Source organism: Calliphora vicina, chromosome 5 (genome assembly GCF_958450345.1).
Source record: "Calliphora vicina chromosome 5, idCalVici1.1, whole genome shotgun sequence".
NCBI classification, from domain to species: domain Eukaryota; kingdom Metazoa; phylum Arthropoda; class Insecta; order Diptera; family Calliphoridae; genus Calliphora; species Calliphora vicina.
This window is the reverse complement of record NC_088784.1, coordinates 73,999,105-74,011,014: the sequence shown is the minus strand read 5'-3', so window position 1 is coordinate 74,011,014 and position 11,910 is coordinate 73,999,105. Positions and strand designations below refer to the sequence as shown.

The window sequence follows — 11,910 nt, the reverse complement described above, 5'->3', positions numbered from 1 at the left end:
TCACAACATCTGCATTCGAAGAAGCTTGTTTACATAACAAGCGTTTTGTTGTTGTTGTAGTAAATCAATTAAATATTATTGATATCAGTTTCCTGTTTATAGACTTCTATAATGTCCTCAATTATTTCCCAATGTTTATCCTTGCTTATATCTGAAACAAATGGCTGTGAATTTTAAGAAAAAGAAATTATAAAATTAATTTTTGTTATTAATAAAAAATAAAAAAAAAACTTACTGTATACCACATTGATTGATCGTCAGATTCATCAGTAAGTGGCACTTGTACACCGTACGTTTGTAGGGCCAACGATAGACAGCAAATGGCAATATGTGTAGGTTTGTGATTTAGTATTTTGGCAGAATGATGAAAATCTTGTAAAAATGACGCTGCTGTTTTAGCAATGGGCACCGAAGACCAAACATTGCTACCCAACCAGTCTTGTAGTGTTTTCATATAGTACAGTAAAAACTAATAAAACAAAATAACAGTAAACAAATTTATCGATAAAAATTAATAGGAATTTTTATAGGGAGAATATAAAATAGAAAATGTTTGATAACTATTGATAATCTTTTGTTAATAAGAAATGTTTCTATGTATATCAAAGTTTCGATAACTATCGATAACATTTTCTGTACAAATAAAATGTTATCGATAGTTATCGAAACTACAGAAATTGATTGATAGTTATCGATAAGATTTTGTACAGAGAAAATGATCCATAATTAATTGTCTATACAGAAAATGATCGATAATTATCGAAAACATTTTCTATATAGAAAATAATCGATAACTATCGATAACATTTTTTATACAGAAAATAATCGTAATTATCGAAAACATTTTCCATACAGAAAATGATCGACAACTATCGATAAGATTTTCTGTATAATTTTCGGTATAATTTTCTGTACAGAAAATATAACATCGATAACATTTTCTATAAAGAAATCGATAATTATACGAAAAAATTTCTATACAAAAAATAACGATAATTATCGATAACATTTTCTATACAGAAAATAATGGATAATTATCGAAAACATTTTGTATATAGAAAATAATCGATAACTATCGAACAAATGTTCTTTGTAGATAATAATCGATAACTATCGAACAAATGTTCTATATAGAAAATAATCGGTAACTATCGAAAACATTTTCTATATAGAAAATAATCGATAACTATCGAAAACATTTTCTATATAGAAAATAATCGATAACTATCGAAAACATTTTCTATATAGAAAATAATCGATAACTATCGAACAAATGTTCTATATAGAAAATAATCGATAACTATCGAACAAATGTTCTATATAGAAAATAATCGATAACTATCGAACAAATGTTCTATATAGAAAATAATCGATAACTATCGAAAACATTTTCTATATAGAAAATAATCAATAACTATCGAAAACATTTTCTATATAGAAAATAATCGATAACTATCGAAAACATTTTCTATATAGAAAATAATCGATAACTATCGAAAACATTTTCTATATAGAAAATAATCGATAACTATCGAAAACATTTTCTATATAGAAAATAATCGATAACTATCGAAAACATTTTCTATATAGAAAATAATCGATAACTATCGAAAACATTTTCTATATAGAAAATAATCGATAACTATCGAAAACATTCGATAGTTATCGTATATGTATCGATAACTTTTTTTTATACATAAAAGATTCAATAAAAGTTTCCATACAGAAAATATTTCGATAACTATCGATTACATTTTCCATACAGAGAATGTTCGATAACTTTTTCTGTACGAAACAATTGTCTAACAATCTTCATACAGAAAATTTTCGATAACATCTGTACAGATAACATTTTTAACGATATATAATTATTTTATTACCTTATGAGGATGTTCAATATTTAAATCAAATTTCAATGTACGAGCTATCAATAACTCAGCCTGAACAATAGCATCACGCATCGACCAATACTCATCGCCCAGCTCTAGGGGAGAAGCTCCTCGATTAAGAGTACTGTGTGCGACATTTATAACATCTCGAATTTTAACAGGATCATCTTTAATTTTGCCAGCCAAATAAAGGGATGATGCAGCAATGAGCTAAAGAAAAAATTTTTAAATAAAACATGTTTTAATATTGTAGCAATACATAAGAAGCATTAAAATATGTTAAAAGCGCTAATCGGACATGGATAATTTCATTAATACATTTTTTTTGCCATTTAGAAGGGAAATAAAATCGATTTTCTTCCATATGGTTTGAAATAAAATAAAGATTTTATCTAGTTTCGATGTTAAATTCTGTATACATATTAAGAATGTTTTTTGTCTGTGACTGAGAGGGTGGAAACAAATTGGTGTACTTGTTGTAATCATATTTACCCCCGGTATTCTGTGCATTTTGACAAAATTATAACAAAATGTTTTTAATAACAATTTCCATTCTAAAGTTGTAAACTTTTAACTTTGTTATAATTTTGTCACTGTGATAAAATTTAGGATCTAATATTTTTAAATATTCATAAATGTTATGTACTTACATATTCATCATAATCAGCTGTATCTACTTCTCTAAAGAAACGATGATAAATTATAGCAGCACCGGCTGAAGTCAGAGGTTTAATTTGTAATTTAATAGCACATTCAAATAAAAATCGTGCCACAACGCCAGGTTTGTCAGTTTTTCTTTAATAAAAGCAACAAATTCAAAATATTAAAATATAAAACATTCACTAATTTCCAATAGATAATTAATTATGTAGCGAAATTAATAGTTTTGTATTACCTGTAGTCTGTTGGTTTGACTTTTTGCAATTTATTTTCTTGTGTCCGATTTTGCAAAGACAATACGTCGACAATATTCTTCATGTTTGTAACAGCTGGAATATTTTTGTAAACTGTTGTATGTAGTAGGTGTTGAAAAGAAGTCGAACTTCCTTACACGTGGACGTTTTGTTTTAGAGAAAAACAAAACACAAGCAATGTCTGTGTTAAAGCATAAAAAGTGAAAATGTTTTGTTTATATTAACCGGATTTTAGTATACTATATAAATATATCTATATTTTTCCATTAAAAAAAAAAATTATACAAAATTTCACTTTAATGGCCCCTCTAAATTGACCAAAAAATATATACAAAATTGGGGTCAATCAACTTGGGTTTTATTTCTACTACACCTTTTTCAATAAGTGTTGATTTATTCATGAATTAAAAGTAATTTGTGTTGCATTATACTTAATGTAAAATAAAACAAGTTTGACTTACATTATATTTAATACAATTCTAATGAGATTTGGCTATGAGAAGAAATTGTATATATAAAATAAATTCTTGTGTATCTTTCTCGAATGCAACTAAACCAAACAAATGCACGAGATATATTAAATCAAGTCGGATTTATAGAAGATAACCTAAGAAGAATGGCTAACTATTTTTATCATTACTTGTTTATATGTTTGAACTGTCAAATGTATTCAGTTTGGTGCAAAGAAAAACATAATAAACCCCAATGCAATAACAACAACAGGCAACTTTGACAGTTCAACTATTTTCTTAAATAAACAAAGTGCCTGTTGTTTTTGTAAATATCGTCTGTCATCGCCTTGTATTAAATGGCTGCTATAGGGTTGTTTTGTTTATATACCGGTTCTTTTAAGTTAATAACAGAGTTGGTATTCGGTAAATATAAAGAGATGCCATATTAGATGTATTAATTAGTGGTTGGTAATAATCGATATATGTGTTTGAGTAACGGTATTTTCACATACTGTCCCTAATATCATTAACATTATAATTTGGAAGCCGTTAAAAGTTGAGGTGACTACTGAAAACAATATTAACAAACAGAATTCGCTGACACTTTTGCAAAGGACAATCTTTTAAAATCAAGTGTATTCTTAAAGCTTTTACATACAAATAACAATATGTTGTATTATATTGATGCGTTCTCTATATTTTTTGAAATTGTATAATAATTCTTTCACCAGCATAGAATTAGTAGTTTATTTTTGGTATTCTTTAAATGCAAATAGTTCTTATGAAAGGTAGTTCTTATTTTATTAACATTCTGAAATAACTAAAGGCCCGGTTTTCAAGAGGTTTTTAAAGTATTATGACAAATCATGAATTAATTAAAAATGAGTACTGAAAAACCTATATCTAAAATATATTTCCTTTGGTTTGAGATGAGCCGCTTAAAAGCAATACGTTTTGTATCTATAATTAAAATCGCAAAAGCATCTTTGCTGCATTTCTGTAAGCTCAAACAAGTAAGAGAGCTATATTCGGCTGTGACGAATCTTACATACATATATACCCTTCACCAAATTATACTTCAAAACAAAAATTTTAAATATTTTTAGGTAAACAAAATTAATTTTTTTCCCCAAAGTAGTTTTTTGTAATTTTTTGGAAAATTTTTTTTTTCGAATTGTTTTTAATTTTTTTTTTAAATTTTAAAAGATTTGTATTTTTTTTTTTCGTTTTTTCAATTTTGTTTTTATTTAGCGAAAAAAAAACTTTTGGTGAAAAAAAAAATTCGGGTTAAAAAATATTTTTCCGATTTTTACCCATTGTATGTCCAACTTACTATGGTCTTATATACGGCGTTGCAAAGGTCTTTGAAATATCTATCATTAGATATCCATATTGTCTACATAATAACTTAGTAATCCAGATATATGAAGGTCAAAAATCGAGTTTGTCCTGGTATATTGGTGTATGAATCGTGTATGTAAGTTATTTGGGGGCTTCGGAAAGTTGATTTCAGCAGACAGACAGACGGACATGGCTTAATCGACTCCGGTATCTATAGGGTCGGAAAATTATATTGATTTGGTGCAAAAATGATTTTCTTTTATAGCGTTCAAGAGCCATTTCGGACAAGCAAAATTGGCACAAAATTCGACATGTTTAATAAGAGAAAAAAAATGAGAAAAATTACAGATATGTACCCTTCAAAATGACATATAAGTTATTAAAAACAAAAACCGAGTACAAAAGTTTCGCCATCTATTGTAAATCCCATATTTTAATGAATTTACTGTGTTAGTTTTCATTTTATTTCGATTATCTGTAACATCCATTAATAAACAATCGATAATTGTAGATATTATTCCCATTCTATTTCAATTATCTGGCAACATTTTAAACAGGATGTTGTTATACCGCAAAAATTAAGGAAGTGTTGTATTTTAACTGTTCACAATAACAACAATAAGAAACAATACCAACAACAATATCATGTTTACTGTAACAGCCATCTTACAACTGATACGGCTACATACATTTATTGATTTTCCTATAAACTAAAGTTTAGATATATTTTCTCGCATAAAACAAACAAAAAAAAAATAAATACAAATTTCTTTATAAATATTTAAAGCAAAAGAAGAAAATAACTAAAATAAACAACTTAAAAAAAACAACAACTACAAAGTAAGTCGTGTGTTTAATAATTAAGAATATATCTATACAGTTAAAAAAAATAGTAAACATATAAACCAATAAAATCATAGAATGTGGAAAATTCTATTAGGGATTCTTTAGTGCACAAAATATGAAAAATTATAAATAAACTAATAAATTATTAAAAATAACTAAAATTTATTATATGTATGTATATTTCTGTACATATGTATGTATGGTATGTATGTATCTATCTGTTTTTGTGAATTTAAAGAAAAATGTAAATGACCCTGAACTTTTACAAATAGAAAAAAGTTTTTCTTTTAAGTTTATTTTGATGGACAATAAAATAAACACAGAAATGGGCTGTAAAAGAATAAAATTAATGAATTCATTAAATTGTTATGAAATACATATAAGCAATGTATGCAGTGATGTTAACCGTACGGTAATTACCGTATTGTACGGTAATTTAGACCTCCGTACGGTAGGCAGGTAATTTCTACATTTGTACGGTAATTTTAAAAAGTTTAAATTTTTAAAAATTATATCCCAAACGTTATATTTCCATAATGTGTCTACATATAATGTACATATTTCATATTAAAATAATCATAAAACTTTGAGGATGATGATAACCAACTACCACTAGACAAAATAAATCTACGCGGTAAAGTAATCGCAAGTCTTTCAAGTATTGATATTTCAACATACAAATTAGTATTAAAAACTGATCGTAATAAATCCCCAATTGTTCGATACCAATATTTCTATAATTCCTTTAGTTTTGCATTTTCCAGAAGCTGTTGAAATGGATGAATTTAAATAAATAGATACGGAATTTATATTATAAGGCAAATAAATGATGTTGATAGAAATGGCATTCTGCTGTTTTACAAACATGGTCCTATATTCAAAACCCACTATCTTTGATATTCACGAAAATTACTTTTTGATAGTAAAATGTTCAGTAAAACAGCCCTCATCTATGGTGTGAATTTCTTACAACCTATTGTCTTTTGCAGTTTTATTTGCATTTTTGTTATTTCTCTATGTTATACAATTATTTTTTCCGAATGCAAAAGCCTCTATCTTTTCAAATAATTTTCAAATATTTTTTTGGAATAATTTCTTCTTGCAATTCATGTTTTCCTACTAATTTTTGAATGCTGAACATGAATTTTACATTTTTCAATCATTTAAAAAAATGAATTATCATGAAAATATTTTACCATTTTGTTTTTGGAAAATATAATTTCCATGGCATAAAAATAAATGGTTAAAGTTGGAGTTTGCTTAAAAAGTGTCTACTTTTAAAGTTTTTTTTTTTATCTTATGTTGTATTATTATAGCCGTTATCTTAAATAAATCACGTTAAAAACTGACAGATGGCATAAATGAAATCAAAATAATTTAATTCTATTAAAATGCAAAATCCTCTATCTTTTCATTTTTATATACACATTGAATATTTTGAGAAGAAAAACCCTCTAGCATACCGAATTTAAAAAACTCAAGTAATACGCGACAAAAAACAGGTTTTTGGCTTTCTTGAAAAATTGTTTTTTAAGATAGAGAGTTTTGAATATAAACTTTGGATACGGTAATTTTACCTAAAAAACGGTAATTTTTTTAGGGCTGTACGGTAATCGAAATTAAAAAGTTAACATCACTGAATGTATGTAGTATATTTTTACAGTAGTTCAAAGGAGTAAGGGTGGGAATAAAGTGACAATTGGTATAAAATTTGGTTCTAATCGAACAATGTTAACCTGTGGCACACCGCCTCTAAAGTTTGCCACCTACATATAGCTTTTTTTAGTTTTCGCAAAAACGGAATTATTAGCAAAATCATTATATATCTTTCTAAAATGCAATAAAATTCCAAAATCTGTTGAAATATATTCGTACTACTCCAAGACAAAATTGCGCCGATATTATGTATCTCAGATCAAGTTGAAAAAGGCAACAGAACATTTTACTTTTCGTACTGCAAGACTATTGTTTAATTTCCTAAATCTATAATCTATATGAACAATCAATTGTTCATATGGATATAGTGTGACGTCCGTTGGAATCATCATATATTCGATGTTGCGAAGGAAACTTTTAGGTGCTTGGGTTTTTTGAGACAGTGTCGGACATATTTCTCCCCTTCCAAGCTTCTTCGTATATACGCTAGCTTCATTCATCCAAAAATGAAATATATAGTTCCCACATATGGACCGGAGCTTCAAGGACAAGTCTAGAGTCGCTGGACCGGGTTCAAAGGTTGATTTAATAGGGGATGAAACTGTTACCCAGGTTTATTGATACTTTAGATCATCGTGAGAATATGGGAAGCTTATTCTTATTTTACAGATATTCGGTAGCTGTCACTTTTGAAGCTTTTATTACTTGACATTTGACAAGTAGAAACTACGCCATTACTAAAAATTGAACGATACACGCTTCAACAACGCATTGAAATTATTAAAATTCACTACAAAAAAGTGTTGAAGAAAACCCATTTGTCCATTCCTCGTCTTTCTTTGGAATTGGGCATTCCACAAACGTCATTATGGTCGGAGTTGGATGATATAGATCTGGACAACGTTTACTTTCAACAAGACGGCGCTACGTGCCACACAAGCAACGAAATTGCTATTTTACGGGAAAAGTTTCCGGACCGTGTTATCTCTCGAAGAGGTGATCACAATTGGTCACCGAGATTTTCTGATTTAACACCTGGCGACTTCTTCCTTTGGGGCCACGTGAAAGATAAGGTCTACACCAACAGCCCAGCGTCGATTCAAGACCTCAAAGATATAATTCGTGAGGCTATCGAGGACAGAGGGCAGCCACTTCGCTATTAGGTTATGGAAAATTTCATGAAAAGGATATGGACCTGTAAGTGTGGTCGTGGCCATTTGGTTGATGTTGTTTTTCATTATTAACGGAATTCCTTCCTCTTTATTATGAAATAAAATCCGATCATTTATCTCAAAAAATGCCATTTTTCTTTGAATACCAAAATAACACCTCTTGATGGAAACCCTTGTACACATATTGGTATCCCCTGAGTGTTGGTTATAAAACAAAATTTTGATTTTGGTTGGAACATACATACTTCAAAATTATAGGGATCTATTCTGGGATTTTCTTGAATTTTGCAAGAATTCATTACTTCAAACAAATGAATGTGATTAAAAAAAATATTGAAAATATTATTATAATAATAGCAGATGACAGCCAAAAGACAGAGTGTCTTTTTGAAAATGTGTTAAAAAGAATAAATAGGTAATTGATTTCTGTTTTGGTCCATATGAGGTTTTTTTCTAGTCTTAAAGAACTCATTGAAATATTTAACTATATAATATACACACAAACTTCAACATTGGCGAGGGGAAAGATGAAGACTCTTCCCAGCAGTTCTGTGTAGAGTCCCCAACTAGAAATTTTACCTCATTAGGGTAACTAGTGACGTGTGCGGAAGTCAATTGACCGCTCATAAATTACAAAGTCTAAACTCCGGACTATAGAAGCACACCTAGTTACAATTTACTTTCCAATAGTTTAGGAGTACTTTTTATGAATAAAATAACTAGAAAACTAGTTTAAAGTGATTACACCCTCGATTACTTAGAATCTAAGTCTTTGCATTGGTAGGCAAAAAGATGCATTTAATTTGTGTGCTCTTTTGGGTAAAAATAAAATATCCACAACAACATCAAGATGAATTGTGTGTATTTTTACGCTCTATTACGCTCTTTTGTTCACATTCGGGTTGTTTGACGAAAATCATCGTAACTTGAACAATATGAACGCCTACCATGGCTCTAAAGTTACTTTTAAAAGTAACTTTTCTTTAAATGTATTGGTGTTTACACTTCCATAAGGAACTTGTGGGCACCCCTGCTCTAAAGTGTTTATCGACTTCACTCCAGATTACCTGGGACGTCTAAAGTAAACAATTGATTTCTCTTTGCATTAAGAAGAGCTAATTAGAGAAAATTATTGATATATTTATTTCTTTAGTAGGTTAGGTTCCGTGGGCAGCAATTCTTAAAGCAGCTAACTTGGGTCCATCAAAAATGTGATATCATTGTGATGCTCTAGAAGTAAACAACAATTACTACTTTAGTAATCAACGCAGAACTGCTGGGTTGTTTTTCGTTCTCTTTGGAATAAAAATAAATACAAATAAAAACAAAAACGAAAATCTCGATATGTATTTTCATCAATGAAAGAAATAAAGTTTGAATATTTTTTTTTGTAATTTCCATTGTTTAATTTATTGAATATTTTCAAAATAAACTTTGTATTTATTTTGACCACAAAAACCGATTCGTATATATAAATTTACTTCGTACAATTTTAGATTATAATAAAAAAATATTATTTTTATAAAAAAAAACAAAATACATATTTATTACTAATAAAATATAATAAGATGAACATTTAATTTGTACATGCAGATTTTTAAGGAAAATCTATGGGGTTTTCAATGTTTGTTTGTTGTTTTTTTTCTTCATTTAATTTAATTTTCTTTTATTTTTTTTATCTTCTTGTTGTAGCTCTTTATATACACATATGATGAGTATGACGAGACCGCGAAAACTCGCAGAAAAAAAAACCACACACGACTACGACAATAGAAAAATAAATTATATAGTATTTGCACAGTGTTTAAAACAGATTTGAATGCTAAAATAAAACCTCTGATTTGCTTCGATGATCTGAACAAAGCATAAATATGCAATTGTTTTGAATGATCTAAAAGTGGGAAGGAGATACCTAGAGATATCTTTCTCTACATAGTCGAAACTGAGATATTTATACCCTACACCACCATAGTGGGGAGGGTTGGCTGGCTGGCTGTCCATGTAAACCTTGTGCGCAGAGTACAGGTCGCAATTTTGAAGATATTTCGATCAAATTTGGTACATATTACTTTTTCGGCCCAAGGACCAAGCCTATTGAAACTGGCTGAAATCGGTCTATTATTTCACCTAGCCCCCATTCAAATGTCCCTTCGAAATTGGACTTTATCGGTCATAAATGTTTAATTTATCTATGTATCTACACAAATTTCGCTCCAAATAAGTTTTATATATACAAAATATACAAAGTCACCAAATTTTGTTACGATCGGTCCATAATTAGTCATAGCTCCCATATAGACCCGCTTCCGAAAATCACTTTAAAGTGCTTAAATCGCTTAAAAATGTTGGTATACACACAAAATTCAACATAGTTAACTTTAATATAGACATAAATCACACGACCTAATTTTATGGTGATCGGTCCATAATTGGTCATAGCATCCATATAAGGCCCACTTCCGAAAATCACTCACGAATATTAATTTTTGATATTTTTGAAAAGAAAAATTGTTTGCTCATTTACTTAGTGTAGGGTATTATATGGTCGGGCTTGACCGACCATAACCAAAATGGTGCCTTTTTTTTAAAAAAAGAAAGCTTAGATATTTTCCTTGAAGACCTTTTTAGTGGCTTCAAAATAATGTTTTGTAACTCAAAACAAGCTATTTTTAACTTTTTTTGCAAAATCAAAAACATTTTAAAATGGGCCCTTTTTTATTTTTTTTGCTCAAAAGAAAGCTTAGGTCTCTCCTTGAAAACCTTTTTAGTCGCTTAGTGGGATGCGAGTGGGATATCTATTAAAATAAATATTTTGTAACTCAAAACATAAAATTTTTGACATTTTTTTTTTTGCAAAATCTAACTTTTTCCAAAATGGGCCCTTTTTTAAATTATTTTTCGCTCAAAAGAAAGCTTAGATCCATTCCTTTAAGAGGGTTTTAGTCGCTTAGTGGGATGTGAGTGCAAAATCAAAAACTTTTTTGACTTTTTTCCCAAAATGGGCCGTTTTTTTAAATTTTTATTTTTGCTCAAAAGAAAGCTTAGGTATATTCCTTTATGAGCTTCAAAATAAATGTTTTAACTCAAAAATTGTAGCGGTGTCTGTCTGTTCGTCTGTCTGTTGAAATCACCTTTCCGAAGCCCCCAAATAACTTACTTACACGATTTATTTATCAATATCTCCGGAATTCTTCCGGCTCGGTTGCTATTTAAAATCGAGAAAATCGGTCCACAAATGGCTGAGATATAAGGAACCAGGGCAACCTCGATTTTTGAACTATTTTTGACCTGTATCTGGATTACTAAGTCATTAATGTAGACAATATGGATATCTAATCTATATATATAAAAATGAAATGGTCCATGTATGTAATGCCATCACGTGAGAATGGCTGGAGCGATTTGGCTGATTTTTTTTTATTCAATTCGAAATTTTCAGGAGATGGTTTGTAATGAAAAAAATTCCGGGTAAAACCCGGAAATTTTTTTTGAGTGCAGTCAACAACTGTAGTAAAAAATGCCCCCTAAAGTATGCAGTACAAATTCAGATATTTTATTTTCAAATAAATAAGAACAGGCAGGTGTATGTGGGTTGGAGAAACTTGAAGAACTAACATTAGTAAATAGCTACTGGGCGAAG

The 11,910-nt window shown here is 29.1% G+C and overlaps 1 protein-coding gene across 1 annotated transcript; it reads right to left on the bottom strand.

The window, feature by feature from the left end:
- Positions 1-54: 54 nt before the first annotated feature.
- CcnQ (cyclin-Q) lies at positions 55-2,934 on the bottom strand. The gene is made up of 5 exons (XM_065511285.1): positions 2,785-2,934; positions 2,540-2,684; positions 1,881-2,099; positions 236-469; positions 55-164 (listed from the first exon to the last, which is right to left on the bottom strand). Exons 1-5 carry the CDS (start codon positions 2,865-2,867, stop codon positions 69-71), a joined length of 777 nt encoding a protein of 258 aa, XP_065367357.1. The 5' UTR covers positions 2,868-2,934; the 3' UTR covers positions 55-68.
- Positions 2,935-11,910: the final 8,976 nt, after the last annotated feature.